Consider the following 18526-nt stretch of genomic DNA (forward strand, 5'->3'; position numbering starts at 1 on the left):
AATGGGAGGAACTTTAGTCACACAATTCACTGAACCCCTACGCTTAGAAATTGGTGAGCACTGGGAGTTCATTCGTTTCATGGTGGCTCCGAAAATGACTGAGGCTGTGATCCTAGGGCTAGCCTGGTTGGACAAATGGAAGCCGTTTATCTGGTGGGAGAAGGGAATGAGGACCGTAAGGTTACCTACAGGACCCAAGCCCCCCTTAACTCAACGGATGTTACAGGAAACTTTAGCCCACCCAACAAGCTAGCGCACATGGCTGTCTTGTCTCAACCAGGCGAGTCACTCATCCCCAGTGAATACCGGGACCTAGCAGAGGCGTTTAGTGAGACGGAATGTGACACCCTGCCTCCCCACCGACCCAATGATTGCTTTATCGAATGTTACTGGGAGCCAAACTCCCACAACCAAGAATGTATGCTATGTCCTCCCTTGAAATGGAGGAGATGCAGCGGTATGTGGACAAAAATTTAGCAAGGAGATTTATCGAATGGGCCAAGTCTGCCGTGGGAGCCCCGGTGTTATTTAAAGAAAAAAAAGACAGGTCGCTTCGTCTCTGCGTAGATTATAAAGGTCTGAACACGCTAAGCATGGAAAACAAACACCCCCCTCCCTCTCCTGAAGGTTTACTGACCCACCTGGCTAAGGGGAGGGTCTTCACTAAGTTAGACTTATTACTGGGTGAGGATAAAGAAGGGAGATGAGTGGAAGACTGCTTTTAACTATCCCATGGGGAGCTACCAATTTAAGGTCATGCCTTTTGGTTTGCAAGGGGCTTCAGCTGTCTTCATGCAGCTGATAAATCAGGTACTACATGACCATTTATACAAAGGGGTTTTGGTGTACCTTGATGACATCCTGTACAGCACAAATATGGCTGACCATATAAAACTAGTGAGAGAAGTGCTAAAGAAACTGTTGAATGCCAAACTTTATGTTAAACTATCGAAGTGTGAGTTTCACCAGACCCAACTGGATTATCTTGGCTACAGAATTTCCAGCAAGGGCATTGAAATGGACCCAACCAAAGTGAAAGCTGTAACTGAATGGCAACCCCCAAAGACTTGCAAACAGCTCCAGAGCTTTCTGGGATTCGCAAACTTCTACCATCAATTCATTCCCTCCTTCGCCGAAATTGCCCTGCCCCTTACGGAATTACTAAAAACAGGCAAAGGGGGAAGAAAACTGCGTCCAGGCCAACCACTAGCATGAACTATGAACTGCTTTTGAAGATTTAAAAAAGACTATTTATGCTCAAACCAGTCTTAAAACATCCTTGCCCAGGGAAGACCTTTGTGATTCAAGCCAATGCCAGCAACATGACTGCAAAAGAACCAGACTGAGATCCTACAACCCTGTGCCTATACCTCAAAAAAAATCACTGAATGCGAGAGGAGGTGGGCTGTGTGGGAAAAGGAGGCTTTCAAAATCCGCTGGGCTCTCTCAGCCCTCGTCTGGAGAAAAGGGAAAAAATGCAACCGGAACGAGCGCCAAGTCCACAGGGAAAAGTTTATTGTCAACAGACAGCAATTTCAGGGAAAACAAAGCCAGCGTTGGCCGCAGCCAACGCTGCTAAATACCCGCCGAAAGCAAACGCCCACACCCCACCCAACCGCACCCACATCCGCCCATCCCCTACTTAAGGCCCGCCCCTCCTTGGAAGAACCTTTCAGCCCTCGCCCTGACACCCAGCACCCTCCACCGTCCCGGTAAGCCCCCACCCAAGACCACGACCCACCACCATCATGTTCCGCCCTTACGCCCCACCCCAGGGCAGGCTCCACCCGACCCAGACCCTCGGACACCGCCCCACCCCCCACCCCAGCCGTCTGGGCATGTTCGAGATGCCATTGCGGCTTCGGCGATGGAGGAAGCGCAGGAGTCGGCTGCCGTGGAGCAGGTGCATCAGAGAGACAGAAGGGGTGTGAGTGCCTCGCCATGACAAGGGTCCGTGGGTGCGGCGCTGGTCGTCAGAGGCCTGCTGAATGTCGGGTCCGCGGGGCGCAACAGGCTCTATTAAACTGGTGACACTATCTAGAGGGGAGTAAGGTGCCTTTCGAGGTATGGACTGATCACAAAAACCTAGAAGCACTAAAGACTCCCCACAAATTGTCCCCAAAACAAGTATGATGGGCGCAGTACTTTAACATTTTAACTTCACCCTAAAATACATACCGGGAGGAAAAAAATTCTTAGCTGATGCTCTATCCAGACTGCCCCAGTACAAAAACCAGCATGAAGAGGTTAGTGAGGCAATTATCTCCAATCCACAAACCACTTCTCAGCTCACACTGCACAGAGTCCCATCTCCAAGAGCCCCTAATCCCAATGACCATGGGGCAAAGAAAATAAAACAAGAGCTCCTCACCGACCATTGGTTCAAGGACAATCAAACCTCCCTAACATGCAGGGACGGGTTGGCTTACAAAGGTGGAAAACTATATTTGCCAGAGACACTCCGCCTTAACGTGCTCCAACACAGCCATTACATAAAACAGGCTGGCCACTTTCGATATTTAAAAACACTACACGTCATCCACTGTCAATTCTGGTGGCCGGGATTGAAATGGGACATGGAAAACTATGTCCGGAGTTGAGCTGTATGTGCCACCGTGAAAAGAATTCCAGGAAACCCACTGGGTTATTGCAACTGGTGACAGACCCTTCCCAACCATGGGAAGAAATTGCTATGGATTTTATAGTAAATCTACCTGAAAGTAGGGGAAATACAGTTATCTGGACTGTGATAGATCTGTTCTCAAAACGGGCTCACTTCATTCCCTGCAAAGGGCTCCTGTCTGCCCAACGACTAACCAAAATGTTCCTGAAACACATCTACAGACTGAATGGCGCATCTAAATGAATAATCTCTGACAGGGAGGTACAGTTCACAGCTAGGTTTTGTAGAAGTTTTCTTAAACTAAATGGCTCAACTCAAGGATGATCTTCTGCTTTTCATCCATCTACTAATGGGGCGACTGAATCCGCAAACTCAATGGTGGAGCAGTATCTCAGATGCTATGTTGATTATCAACAAACTAACTGGACTGACCTCCTCCCTTTCGCAGAGGTGGCTTACAATAACTCTGTTCACAGCAGCACCGGCTTCACGCCTTTTAAAGTGGCCACAGTAAAAGAGTTCAGCCCGATACCCAAATACCCCCAACCACCCTCCGCTTCCCAGACTCTTGATCAATGGGTGAGGGGGTGGGAAGAAGTTTGGAAAACCACGAAAACTGCTTAAAAAAGGCTTCCGAGACATACAAAAACAGGCAGATAAAAAGGGCTCCTCAAAGAACATTCCAAGTTGGGGGAAAGGTTTATCTGTCAACTAAATATTTACAGCTTAAGTTACCTAGTAAAAAGTTAGGACCGAAGTACTTAGGACCCCCCCTTCATGGATTACTGCCTTGTCGTGGTGAAGGGGCTTGCATAATTCAATGAAGCTATGAGCTATGCCGTGCAGGGCCACCTAAGACGGACAGGTCATAGCAGAGAGTTCTGACAAAAGGTGATCCACTGGAGAAGGAAATGGCAAACCACTCCAGTATCTTTGCCATGAAAACCCTATGGACAGTACCAAAAGGCAAAACGATATGACGCTGGAAGATGAGCCCCTCAGGTCGGAAGACGTCCAATAGGCTACTGGGGAAGAGCAGAGGACTAGTACTAGTAGTGCCAGAAAGAATGAAGCGACCGGGACAAAGCCAAAAGGACGCTCAGCTGTGGATGTGTCTCGTGGTAAAAGGAAAGTCCGATGCTGTAAAGATTTTTTCTCCATAGGAACCTGGAATGTAAGATCCATGAAGCAAGGAAAGCTGGACGTGGTCAAACAAGAGATGACAAGACTGAACATCGACATCTTAGGTATCAGCGAACTAAAATAGACAGGAATGGGTGAATTTAATTCAGATGACCATCAGGTATACTACTGCAGGTAAGAATCCCTCAGAGGAAATGGAGTAGCCTTCATAGTCAATAAAAGAGTAGGAAAAGCAATACTGGGATTCAATCCCCAAAATGACAGAATGATCTCAGTTCGAATCCAAGGCAAACCATTCAATATCACAGTAGTCCAAGTCTATGCCCCAACCACTGGTGCTGAAGAGAATGAAATTGACTGGTTCTATGAAGTCGTACAGCACCTTATAGAACTAACACCAAAAAATGATGTCCATATCATCATGGGGGATTGGAATGCTAAAGTAGGAAGCCAAAAGATAACCGGAATAACAGGCAAGTTTGGCCTTGGAGTACAAAATAAAGCAGGGCACAGGCTGATAGAATTTTGTCAAGAGAATACGATGGTCATAGCAAACATTCTTTTCCAACAACCCAAGAGACGGCTCACCAGATGGTCAACACAGAAATCAGATTGACTATTTGCTCTGCAGCCAAAGATGGAGCAGCTCTATACAGTCAGTAAAAACAAGACCAGGAGCTGACTGTGGATCAGACCATGAGCTTCTCGTTGCAAAGTTTAGGTTTAAACTGAAGAAAGTAGGGAAAAGCACTAGGCCACTCAGGTATGAATTAAATCATATCGCTGTTGAATATACAGTAGAGGTGACAAATAGATTTAAGGAATTAGATCTGATAGACAGAGTGCCTGAAGAACTATGGATGGAGGTTTGCAACATTGTACAAGAGGTAGCAACTAACACCATCCCAAAGAAAAAGAAATGCAAGAAAGCAAAATGGCTGTCTGAGAAAGCTTTGCAAATAGCTGAGGAAAGGAGGGAAGCGAAAGGCAAGGGAGAAAAAGAAAGATACACCCAATTGAATGCAGAATTCCAAAGAATAGCTAGAAGAGATAAGAATGCCTTCTTAAATGAACAGTGCAAACAAATAGAAAAAAACAATAGAGTAGGGAGGACCAGAGATCTCTTCAAGAAAATTTTAAAACGTTTCATGCAAAAATGGGCATGATAAAGGACCAAAATGGAAGGGACCTAACAGAGGCAGAAGAGATTAAGAAGAGGTGGCAAAATTACACAGAAGAACTATACAAGAACAAGCTTAACGTCCCTGATAACCACAATGAGGTGGTCACTGACCTCGAGCCAGACATCCTAGAATGTGAAGTGAAGTGGGCCTTAGAAAAGCTGAGCAACAACAAAGCTAGTGGAGGTGACAGTATTCCAGCTGAGCTATTCAAAATCTTAAAAGACGATGCAGTAAAAGTGCTACACTCAATCTGCCAGCAAATTTGGAAAACTCAACAGTGGCCACAGGATTGGAAAAGATCAGTTTACATTCCAATTCCAAAGGAAGGCAGTGTCAAAGAATGTTCAAACTATCGCACCATTGCACTCATTTCACATGCTAGTAAAGTTATGCTTAAAATCCTACAAGCTAGACTCCAGCAGTATGTGGATCGAGAACTACCAGAAGTACAGGCAGGATTTCGAAGAGGCAGAGGAACTAGAGATCAAATTGCCAACATACGCTGGATCATGGAGAAAGCTAGGGAGTTCCAGAAAAACATCTACTTCTGCTTCATTGACTATGCTAAAGCCTTTGATTGTGTGGATTACAACAGTGAGAACTGGACACGGAACCACTGATTAGTTCAAAATTGGGAAAGGAGTCCGGCAAGGCTGTATACTGTCACCCTGCCTATTTAACTTATATGCAGAGCACATCATGAGAAAGGCAGGGCTAGATGAATCAAAAGTTGGAATTAAGATTGCTGGGAGAAATATCAACAATATGCAGATGACACCACTCTAATGGCAGAAAGTGAAGAACTAAAGAGCCTCTTATTGTGAGTGAAGAAGGAGAGTGCAAAACTTGGGTTGAAACTAAACATTAAGAAAACCAAGATCATGGCATCCGGTCCTCTCAATTCCTGGCAAATAGATGGGGAAGAAATGGAGGTAGTGACAGATTTTATTTTCCTGGGCTCCAAGATCACTGCAGATGGGGACTGTAGCCAAGAAATTAAAAGACGCTTGCTCCTGGGGAGGAAAGCCATGGCAAATCTAGACAGCACACTAAAAAGCAGAGACATCACCCTGCCAACAAAAGTGCGTATAGTCAAGGCTATGGTCTTCCCAGTTGCAATGTATGGCTTTGAAAGTTGGACCATAAGAAAGACTGAACGCCAAAGAATTGAGGCCTTTGAACCATGGTGCTGGAGAAGACTCCTGCGAGTCCCTTGGACTGCAAGGAGATCAAACCGGTCAGTCCTAGAGGAGATCAACCCTGACTGCTCTTTAGAAGGCCAGATCCTGAAGTTGAAACTCAAATACTTTGGCCACCTAATGAAAAGGAAGGACTCACTGGAGAAGAGCCTCATGCTGGGAAAGGTTGAGGGCAAGAGAAGAAGGGGACGACAGAGAATGAGGTGGCTGGATGGAGTCACTGAAGCAGTAGGTGTGAGCTTAAATGGACTCCAGAAGATGGTAGAGGACAGGAAGGCCTGGAGGAACATTGTCCATAGGGTCGCGATGGGTCAGTACCCCGCTTACAGTGGAATTAAAACTTCCTGGGCTCTTAGGAAAAGTTCACCCTGCTTTCCACTGTAGCCTAATGAAACCTTTTGGGGGTCCCACTTTAAGACCTCCCCCTAAGAAGGCACCCAGTCCCCTTGTGGTGGCAGGACAGACTCACTATGAAGTAAAGTGTATTCTTGATTCTAGAATTTTTAAGGGGAAATTGTAGTACTTAGTGCAATGAAAGGGATATTCATTGTCTGGACCAACTGGGTGAAGTCTAGCGATGTGAAAGCTGACAGACTCATTAATAGGTTCTATAAGAAACACCCTAATAAACCAAAAGGCAATCCATAACCTCTACTTTTGTTTACATTACAGGATTTTTCCTTTTTGTAAGGGGGGGCCAGATGTCAACGTTGCTAACATCGGATGTTTTTGCTTTGACAATAGATGGAAATGCAGCCATCTTTTCTCTTTCACTTTTAGAGTTAGATGATGCTGGGAGGGGGATGTGGATGAGAGCCCAGTTAGTCATAACAACAATAACTTAGTCACGGGAATCAATGTTATTGCACCCAGAACTGATAAAGATTTGGCGGGCTGGAGAGCTGGGGAGAAAGCCCGCGATTCAAGCTAATTGGGGAATGTGATTTATGACTGTTAATTGGAAGAGGGAATTGTGCTTTGCTACTTTGTGCCGGGGGGGGGGGCAGGAATTCAGTTTTGGCTTTAACTATGTAGTGCTGATGCTTTGTTTCTCAAATAAAAGATTCTTTAAGGTAAACAATGCCTCGAAGTTCTTTTAAAGAGTTTCATCTGTGGGAACAATGACATTCATATTAATACTCATTCTTTAAACTTCTCAGTTTTATCCAGCCAACAAATGATTTAAAATCATACTGTTGCAATTTATGTACAAACAGATAAGATTATACTGTTAATAATTCATTTTACTTCCAACGTCCAATTTTTATCTATATTAAGGTACAGTACAAGGAAGTACAATAACAATTAAATACAATTTTTACCATGATTGCTTCATAAGGATCTTGAATCCATCTGGACAAGTCGAGGGTACAGGAAGATGCAAACTATTACTACCTACACCCCAGATGATGGCTGAAGAGTCTACATCTTTATATGGAATTTCTCCAGTGAGAAGCTCCCACAAAACCACTCCAAATGACCTAATAAAATTAGGGAAAAACAGTATCAAAAGCAGGAAAATATTGAAATTTTATTTATTGTCAATAACCAGCAAAGTAGTTAGGGTTTATATGTTCTAGTGTTGTAACTACTTTGCTGGTTGTCTATGGAGATTCTTAGTCATCCAGGTCATGGTTGTCCAAAGGTACTTTTTCGAAAGGCAACTGGACTTTCTTTGTTTTGCTTTTGGCCTTCAAAAGTCCAGTTGCCTTTCTCAAAAGTACTTTCGGACAACTATGACCTGGTTGACTGAGAATCTCCATAGACAACCAGCAAAGTAGTTACAACACTAGAATATATAAAAGCAGACTCAAACATAATAAAAGCAATAAAGCCCTAAGGATCTGCCAATTAAAATTCACAGGTATAAAAACAAAGTACCGGTAAGATAAATTATTTTGCAGAAAGCATAGTACAGAAAAATATTTATCAAAAAGAAAGCTTAATAAAAAATAAAATCTGCCAGCAACCACAAAACATGGAAACATAAAGTAATGATTTTTAATGGAAGTACTGAAATAGGTGAGTAGTTATAATAGTATTACTTGCCATATATCTACTTTTTCAGAAACAGGTTCATTACGAATCACTTCTGGGGCCATCCAAGCAACTGTTCCTGCAAAGGACATTTTTGTACTCTTATCGCAGAGTTCTTTAGAGGTACCAAAATCAGAAATTTTCACACTATCGTTGTGGGTAACTAATACACTGAAAAGAATAAAATACACAGGAAATGACACGAGAGATTCATAGTAATTACACCCTTATTTCAATTTCCTTTATCTCCTTATATTTCATAAACTCTGGCTACTCACTTGGGTGACTTGAGATCTCTGTGGATAATTTTATGGAGGTGTAAATAATTCATTCCGCTAGCAATTCCAGTGGACCAGTCTACAAGCAAACGAGGTGTTATCTTTCTACCTGCTCGCAACACTTCGTACAATTGTCCATGTGCACAATATTCCATTATTATGCAGTAGCAGGGTGCCTGTGTGCAAACGCCCCTAAGATAAAAAGATGTTTTAAAAAATCAAAATCAAAGCAATGGGGAATTAAGAAAGAAACTAGTAAAGATAAGTTTCTGATTCACATTTCTACAGAATAATCAAAAGCACTTCCTAAGAAACTACTATTGCTTCTTTGCCATTTGGTCAAATTAGACCTAGTATATGCAGAAAATTTAACAGTAAACAGTACATGATTTCCCTCGAGAACAGATTACGTACATCCTTGAAGTGCATGAAATTGTACTGACTGCATAATGGTAAATGCTTTTTTTTATGCTCAGCAGTGACATTTTGATGAGATGAAGATAGAAAAAAAATAAGTTCATTATAATGAAAATTCCAAAGATTTCCCCAAAACACAGACATTTATTATTGTTCCTGGCTAGAAGTGTACCAAATATTTGAAAAGAACAGAACACTAAGAATTGTCTGAACAGCATTAGAACATTTCTGCTAAAGTTTGAAATAGTCAAGGTTTCAAGGTTGGGACATTTTCATTTCAAAAAGCTTTCTGCATGAGTAATAGTCTTGTATTGACTATTATTTAAATAATGGGGAAGCAATTATAATAGTTCTCTAAAAGATTTCATTATTCTTGCTCTTTTCAACAATATTGTTTTTAATCAAAAGAAATAGCATATGCTATTACAAACTACTTCTTACTACATCAGAAAATCCACTTACAACAAAAGTAGTAATTCTACTGTATTACCAGATAACACTTTTTCATTAAGAACTAAAATTCAAAGGATAAAGGAAACTTCAGTACTGTACTCTGAATGGCTTTAATTCAGATACCCGTGTATCCCTGAAAATAAGACCGGGTCGTTTTTTTTCCTCCAAAAGAGGCACCAGGTGTTACTTTTGGGGGGTTTCTTACTCACCTCCAGCACCGACAGCTCCGCCCAGCTGGTCCACTTCTTCTGGGGTCAAAGGAGCAGCTTCATTCTGCAGCTGCATTTTGGCCTGCATTTTGCAGTCAGACATTTCCGGAAGGACTATGTAGCCGTCTACCAAGCTATGGATTAAATCCATAGCTTGCTCCTTGGCTGCAAATTTCTTGCAGAACCAAGCTATAGATTGTGACTGAAGAATGCAGGCCTGGCTGCACAAGACACTTCAGGAGAAGTGGGCCGGTGAGGAGAGGCCTGGCTGCAAGTTAAGTGGGTGCAGGATGCATAGGGAAGATCCACCACCCCACCCCCATCCCCGCTTGATTTTTAAGTGTGTGCCTCACCCCACAACTAGGGCTTATTTTGGGGATAGGGCTTATATTAGGCCCACCCCCAAAATCAAGCTAGGGCTTATTTTCAGGGTAGGCCTTACTTTCAGGAAAACAGGGTATGAAGACTTACAGCATTAGTTTGAAAAGGTAGCCCTAGAATCAGAATAAGTCACCTACTTGAAAGCAATGATGTTTGGATGTTTTAGCTTCCTCAGGTGTTTGATATCAGTTTCACTCTGTTCTCTCACTTTCTTGATGGCCACTTCCTCTGTTCGAAATTTGCCTAAGAAAACAGCTCCTTGTGCTCCACTGCCCAACCACTGAAGCTCAGATATCTCTTCAAAAGGAACCTCCCATGTATCTGATAATAAATAAGCACAGTTATTTTAATTGCAAGTAACTGCCTAATGACAAACAACAAAACTCATCTAGTATCTTGGTAGTTTGCAGGCTTTTTAAGAACATGCAAAATGTATCTTGAAAAGATTTTGCTTCCTACATAACAATAAATGAGTAATGGAATTCTAAAATATGATTGTTTTAATTCCATATAATGGGTTTGGGGAATTGCTTAACTGTCTTGAAGTCCTGCAAAGAAATAATATTTTTTAAAACACCTCCTATCTGCATTATGCCTCCATCAGCAGCAAGGTGTATTAGATAGAAATCAGGAAAGTCTCTTCTTTACCCAAATCACAAAGTTCGAATTAGAAGACTATCCTAACTAATAAAAGAGAAGTCAATTGTGACTGAAATCCAGTTAAATCTTCAAAATGTATTTTTTATTTTTATTTGGGGGGGGTAGTTAGAACAATGAGTACAATTTATACAATCATTTCATCTATGTCAAGAGGGAATTTTTTAGTCACTCTGGTCAACTGCAATAGAAGGACATAGAAGACCCAGCCGTTTTAATGAAGATAGGCAGCGAATTACAGCGAAAGCTTGATTTCTAATTTAACTTTGATTCCCAGGGAGAGGGGATTATAAAGTCCTCAAGCCTTCAGGAAATAAAGAGTTTCCATTCATTTAAAAGCTATGAATACTATTCCAACTGTGCATTAAGCTTTTTAAAATAAATGCAGAAAATGTAATTTCTGAGTAAAGTTTCTTTCTGTTCCACTAATCTATTTAATCTTAACTACAATAACAGATGCTTTGACTTAGAGAAGCTTATATATGATGAATTATTACATTATAACTTATCTGAGCAATAAGAAAAATGGTCTTGTCAAAGCCAGGGGAGTCCATTATTTGCATGGAGTGATTCCTAACAACTATTAACACACTGAGAGCAAAAAAGACAAACCAATAATGAATAACTAGACCAAAACAAGATGTATCAGAGACAAGATTATCTGCTATTTTTGGAAATGTCTAAATATAAAACGTATACAATAAAACTACATATAAATATAAAATGACACATACTTCCTTTTCATAATTCTGAGTTTTAAAGTGTTTTAAAGATAGTTTTAAAGTGTTTTAAAGATAGTTTTATTTGCAGAGTTTACCTTGTTGTTGTAGTTTGTAGTCAGTAGAATAGGCTTTCCCTATAATATTCCATACTGGCTTTAAACAGCCAAAAAGTCCTTCAAGAAATCCACCATTTCCACTTCCTGTCCTATTAAATTGAATTTTGATATCTTCAGTTCCATGGTTGTTCTGTCCACTTATATTGTTACTATTGCCCTGATGAACAGTAGTTTCTAAATCATCTTGTTCAGTTAACTGGAGCACACTATTTTCAAATTGGTCCCTGGAATCTTCACTCACATTGGTTAATACTGTTGTGGCCACTGGACTATTTATATTGTCTGATGCATTGTTGTGAGGTAAGCCCCTTTCTCTTCCATCTTCTATGACTTCAGATGAAGGATGGACACCAGAGGGTATACGTTCCCCATGCATCCCACTGAAACTTTCATCTTCATCGAGACTCTTATTGATAATCGTTGTAGAGGAAGACCAGCTCAGGAGCTCCTGAGAACTGGTCATTGTATTGTGGGTATGCATGTGTATGGAGCAAATAGTCAGATATACTGCTTTAGAAGAAATGAAAGTCCATCCTTAGTGCAAAAAGTGGCCACAGCACCTGTAACAAAACCAAGGAACAGATTACAAGAATCATACAAACAGGGAGCACATCTGGTGAGGACATGGCAAGCTGAACTTCCTCCAAGGAGCGGGGATGGCACTGCAGCCTCTTATCTTCCTTCAGTGTGGCTATCCTATAAAACAGGAACTCAGAAGCAAGGCAGCACAGTGTAAGTAACATGTAAAAAATGTGATACAGTGAGGTACTGAGGACTATGCTTAGAATATGCATCTTTTGGATTGCCCACAGATTTAAGAATTAGAATTAAGGATTTTTTAAAATAAGCAATTATTTTTATTTATTTTCTAACTTGCTTGGGTTTCTATTATACTCCACCCATTCAATTATCAGCAGGTTAGAAAATGAACTAAACTATGCTAATTTTGTTATGATTACTGCCAATATTTTAAAAGAGGCATTTGGCTAGTGTACCACTTATGTATGATAAGGCACGTTTCATATACTGTCCCCAGGAAGATAAAATTCTGCCCTTACCTCTTTTAGAAGAATGTTAAAGACTTCAGCTGTTTTCATGACTTTTGCCGTCTTGTACTCTTACATTTATTCTTTCCCTATTTTTTTTGATTAAGGTGATTCTTGATTTATGATTTAGACTTTTTTTTAATATACCATGGATTATAATTAATTGTTGATATCATAGAAACTATTGAGAGTCCTTGGATTGTGTTAGGTAATAAATAGTTTAATAAATAATGATTTATTATATTAATTTGATCCAATTTACAGGTTTAAGTTTCAAAATAAATCAACTTTCAAAAGTATTGTTTTTTTAATAACAGCTGCCCTATTATTATAGCTGAAGAAGCTAGCTCTTGCCTAAAATGAACATTTAACATTAAATGTGTTTTTCATCAAAACCATAAATTTAAATTAATTCTATGACAACTAACATTGCTTTTTACATTAGTTTCTCACAGCAGAGTATGCTGAGTAGGTGCATATTAATCAACTGGGAGGGAAGAAAGAAATAATAATATCAGGTGCTCAGGAGAACATGCCTCAGCCTGAAGAAAAGCTAATTTCTCCAAACACTGCAAACTATCAGTCTTACTAATATTTCCAATCAGAGCAATAAATGCAGGAAAATACTTGGTGTGGCTCCTTAAGGACAAAGAGAAGATAGAATTATCCCCTTTAAAGTAGTTATCTGACATTGCTTCTTCAATTTCTATACAGTATCTATACTATACAGTAACTCTACAGTACTTTGGAGCTTATTCTTCAAGGGGTGCAATGCACTGCCCTTCTTTGCAGGGATTATTCACAATGAATTTCTACTGACCTCAGTAGCTCCTACTGCAAGCAATTCCCGGAAGGGGCACCACATTCTGACCATCAATAAATAGAAATAGATTGGGATTATATATGAAGTACAATGCTAGAACGGGAGCTGACAACATGCTGAGATTTACGTTTAATGCAAAACGGTTTAATGCAAAACATCTGCTGTTAAAAAGAACTGCTTGCATGTGAATGACCAAATCTACCCATTAACCAAAAATAGTTAAAAATCAGTTTGTTTATAAAAATGAAACATCTTAAGAAATAAATGTGTAACTCAGAACTAAACCGCGTAGCATGCTTTTTTCCTCCATCCAAAACATACTGCTAAAACTGTTAATCATGTTAGATTTTAAACTATATTAAAGGGTTCTGAAGCCATTTCACCAGACAATCAGATTACATTCTCACAAAGGAAAGGAGGGAGAGGGGAGGGGGGGTAGCCTGCTGTTCTGAAATCAATTGCAGTTATTTCTCTTAATATTCTCATGATAACCTGCATTTCAACTAATTATTAAAATTCATTCTGTTCTGTTTTAGAAATGGATGAAGATCACTGCACAATATGCCAAATTGCAAATTCAATATGTCTATAATAGCTCCACAGAGAAGTAAAATACAGACAGTTGCCCAAATACAAAAATATCCTTAGCTTTAATATGTCTTCCAACATTTTTCTATTGTACTGACAGACAAATCTATCCTATCTTTTGAAATGAATGATTAAAACATAATATTGGTCCATCTGCAAACACAGACCTTGAAGCAAGACAGATTTTTATCAATATACTTACAATGACAGGAACATTATACAACTATGCTCCATGTCCTCATTTAATGCAGAGTTAGCTAAGATAAACCTGCTCAATAAAAGACAGAAAGGAAATTCCACCCACACAATCCTGCAACCCCACTGCAAACACAGAAGCTGCTAACGTCACAGATTCATGAATGGATGCCTACGAGGCTGTTTCAGGTCTCCGAACAAACCCTGCGGTGGTGTGTGCCTGGGAAGGGGAGGGAAACAGAGGAGCAGCCAATCAAAGGCAGGCAACTATAGCTTGCCTTTCTTCAGAGGAACCTCATCGCAGAATGGAGAGTTACCACCAATCAAACCCAGGCCACGCAGTCTCAAAGGGTTATCAAATAAACCCTGCCAGCTGGAAGGGGTGCAGAGCAAATAGAAACAGATGACAACATAAACAATTCTAAGGCATAAAGGCGAGTATTAGAACAACATATGGAAAGCATAGAATTGTCGTTACAAAGCTGCAAAACAGAAAAGCTCTATACTTCCACTATATAGTGAGCATAAAAATAAACTTTCTTAAATAGGCTTTGTTCACCACCTAATGTATATTTTGTTTGTTATTAATATATATATCATAATATAGTATTATATTTATCAAGATCACTCTCCATTTTGTTTTAAAATTGCATATACAGCCCATGAAATGTAGTAATCTTAAAATATGGATAGATTAGATGTCTGTCTAAAAGCACCTTTTTGTTCTAGCACTGCACAACCTTCTAATTTAATGTCTAGTGCAGATGAAGATATTCTTCTTTAAATGCCAGTTCCTCCAAAACCACATACAGCATTTGAAAACCTCATTAAACAGCTTTTGCATCTGGTGTATATGTCTGTACTTCTGTGTATTACATGTCATTATTTTCACATTCCTTTATGACAAAGAAAAAAGAACGAACAGATAAACCTATAACTGACAACCATAATACAGATATTATAAAGAAGACCTACTTAAAGATTATACCAGCCCGTCATAAATTCCTCCCTAGCTTAAAAAAAAAACCTCCACGTTGCATAAAGTGTAGTATACATTCCTCCATGGAATTTATGGCTACCATACATCTTGCCTTCCAGAACTCCACCTCCTTTCCTCATCCCTGTCAGTTCCTTTAAAGAAACAATTAGATTTGGTCAAGATTGCATATAAGCATGCCCCAGATGCACAAAAGCAAGAGGACATCTGTGGGAGAACTGGTGTGGCTTTCCACTAAGATTTGTCTGTTCCTGGTAAATGGATAAGAAAAAGATGGAGTGGAATGTATTCTGGATTCTAAACATAAAGCAAAATTTATGAGTATGTCATTCACTGGAAAGGCTATTCCAAATCAGAGAAATAGAGGGAGACGGCAATAGATGTCCATACTCCACCTCTTGTATTCTAGTTCCTAATGAAATTCTTGCACAATACTTGCCTCTATTAATTGTAGTTACTATCAACAGCTCCAGAATGGAGACACTTAGGTTCTCTGATGCTGGGAAGGAGAGGGAGGAACTTTCCAGTTCTATCTGACTCTACTCTGCCAAATTTATACATTGACTTTGTTGAGATGCCAGGCCCATTTGCAAGTGAAAGAGACAGGAGGAAGTCTGTAGCCATTGAGAATGATTCTAACAGCTGAGGTGATATACAAGAGTTTATAGTTGTCCTTGAGGAAGGAACAAATGAGCCAAGAAGCTGAGACTTAAACAAGAGCTATTACGCAGTCCAGAGGTCAAGACATATCTGATAAAGTCACTCAAAATAACCCTACCTTGATTTTCTTTACCATATGATGAGATAGAAACTGGTCAGCCTTTCAAGATTCTGTTACCTTACAATAATAAAATGTCTTTCCTAGTATCCCTGGAGTGTTTGTTTCTTGACCTGGCCTACTTCAAAGGGTTGAAATTAAGCTATATTATGAAAAAATAAAGCAAATTGATTTGTGTCATTTGGCAGAAGTTTTCTAAAGTTAGGGATGTGGATGAAGAATTTTTAAAATTTATACATCCTCATAGAAAGATATAAGTATATGTGGTAACACAAATAAGGTCAAGAATAAATGAATGCAGAATGAAAGTAGAGTGAATATAAAAATAAATGATTAGAACAAAATAAGTATATTACGGCAACGTGCTCTTTCAGAGAGAATAAATGAGGATCAAATTGCTAAACAAATTTATGAAGGAAGAGTGAAACAATCCAGATGAAGGGATAGATTGGAAAAGCTGAGGTTTGGTGAAATAAATGAGATTCCCCAAGAAGACAAAAAGGCGAGAGGTTTAAAGGAAAAAAGACAATACTTTAATGTGTCTATGTTGTTACAAAGCACAGCTTCCAGGGATAGAAGCATATGGAAATATGTAGAAACCAGATTTAGTAGGATTTCATTTTCTTTTCTCTTATCTCCTGCCTTTCATTTTATTTGCTTACTATTTCTTATTTTTTTCTCTGCATAGTATTTATTATTCTGAAAGGGAACAGCATGACAGATATGCATACAGAAATAATTTATTAGAAATACAACTGCTTATCAATAGTGTTTTATAAAGCAGCAGTTAAACACGTAAGAAAAATATGAAATATTTATTAGCATAGACGTTTGGACACATTGGTAAGCCAGTGTTATTCGAACTGGTTAAAAAAAACAACAACTGTTAATCTAGGTCTATTGATACTGAAAAAGTCTTTACTCAGAAGAATGAGAAAATTCGTTTCTCAAGAAAAACCTTTATTTATTAATCACTGTACTTGACTCATTTTCTAGCCAATTTCAGATATCAGTATAACAGTGAGTTAGAGACATATTCTATTTATTAAAAAATAATTATTTGTCAGACTATATATTTCTGTTCCACTGATTACCTTCAATTAATAAACTTTGTTCCATCAGGGCTCACTTTTGTGACTTTTTTACACAATTTATCTGATTTCAAAAGCCTTGTGGTTTTTCTGTCCAATTCAGATTTATTATTTTAACTGCTGGTTGTTAAGCTTTATTTAAGGGTACAAAGGTCGAGTTTAACACACAGGAAATCAAAGAACATTAGGGAAGCCAAGAAATTGTGTTCTATGTGTTATTTCCTTATGTATGAGTTTCTGGCAAGTCGTCACATTTTCTTACTATCAATCTTCTGCCTTTCTCTTTGTTTTCTAAGGATAAGTATTATAATAGATTACCAACTGCAGCAAAACAATTTTACAATCAGCACTATACAATAACCTCAGTCTTTCAAGCCACTTTGGTCAATGGAAGGTCTTCAACATTAATTTGTAAGATTTTATAATAGAATGTCAATCTAATCCCATGTGTGATTGTTTTTTTTAAATGCCCCTATGACAAAAAAAATGCAAAGGAAAAATAAAAAAAACATGAAAAGGAGAAATGCACAACCCTGGTTACTTTGGGCAATGGAGTTTCTAGGCAATATGTAGAAATACTTTGCACTTGTAATAATTGTATTCAAAGAAAACTATTTTTCAAAACTAAGTTCACTCAGTTTAGTTAACTCACTGTAGCTCAGTTCTTATGCTTACCTATCATTCAATCTTGTTTCAAAGGCCCTTCTAAATCTTGTCAATACTTTTATATCCAACGTATTTTATTTTATCCTTGATTACAACTAGATATTTTACTATGTAAGTTATTATATTAACACTACTAAAGGAAACAGTTATAGTTCATCAAAATGAATTCCCCCATATTTATTTAAAATTTTCCATACTGATACTTTTTTGATGTAAAAGAAAAAAGCCAAATATACAGCATTTAAAAGCAATTCTTAATCTGAATAAACCAAAAAGAATTCCTATCCTAATTTGGTCTGAGCTGACTGGGGAGGGGTGCCATACATTTTGAATAATTTTATAATTATTGTTTTGTGGTATTTATTCAATTATACTCTCTACTTAGATGTTTGTTTTTTTAGTTCTCTACCCAAAGTCCTTCATATAATATACATACTATTTGTTGTTAGCTGTGAAGTCGTGTCCGACCCATCGCGACCCCATGGACAATGTTCCTCCAGGCCTTCCTGTCCTCTACCATCTTCTGGAGTCCATTTAAGCTCACACCTACTGCTTCAATACATACTATATTAATGTCAAATTATATTCTTACTATAAGGAAGCCTTGATTAGCAAGATATTTAATTGCATAAAATAAATTCTAATGAGATTCCTTTAATAACTTGTAGAAGTAGTCCTGGACTTATAACAGTTTGTTTAGTGACCACTGGAAATTACGACACTGAAAAAGAGTGATTTATGACCATTTTTCATATTTACAACCATTGTGGCATCCCTATGCTCAAGTGATCAAAATTCAGATGTTTGGCAACTGACTCATATTTTTGACAGTTGCAGTGTCCCGGGATCATGTAATCATCTTTTGCAACCTTCTGACAAGCAAAGACAATAGAGATGCCAGATTCACTTAACAATTGTATTAC

At 39.0% G+C, this 18526-nt stretch overlaps 1 protein-coding gene across 2 annotated transcripts in view; it reads right to left on the reverse strand.

Moving 5' to 3' along the window:
• The window catches only part of MAP3K13 (mitogen-activated protein kinase kinase kinase 13), a 50939-nt gene that overhangs the window by 25589 nt on the left and 6824 nt on the right, over positions 1-18526 (reverse strand). The window contains exons 1-6 of one of the 2 annotated variants that reach the window (XM_081328386.1): positions 18040-18107; positions 11399-11979; positions 10062-10245; positions 8465-8656; positions 8199-8357; positions 7472-7630 (exon numbers count right to left, since the gene is read on the reverse strand). In XM_081328386.1, the coding sequence (XP_081184512.1) occupies positions 7472-7630; positions 8199-8357; positions 8465-8656; positions 10062-10245; positions 11399-11900 (1196 nt within the window). In that variant the 5' untranslated portion in view covers positions 11901-11979; positions 18040-18107. Of the gene's footprint in view, positions 1-7471; positions 7631-8198; positions 8358-8464; positions 8657-10061; positions 10246-11398; positions 11980-18039; positions 18108-18526 lie in introns of those variants that run through there. The other variant, XM_081328385.1, reaches the window with a different exon arrangement.

Source organism: Vipera berus (assembly GCF_964194415.1).
Source record: "Vipera berus genome assembly, chromosome: 5".
In the NCBI taxonomy this organism is placed as follows: Eukaryota; Metazoa; Chordata; class Lepidosauria; order Squamata; family Viperidae; genus Vipera; species Vipera berus.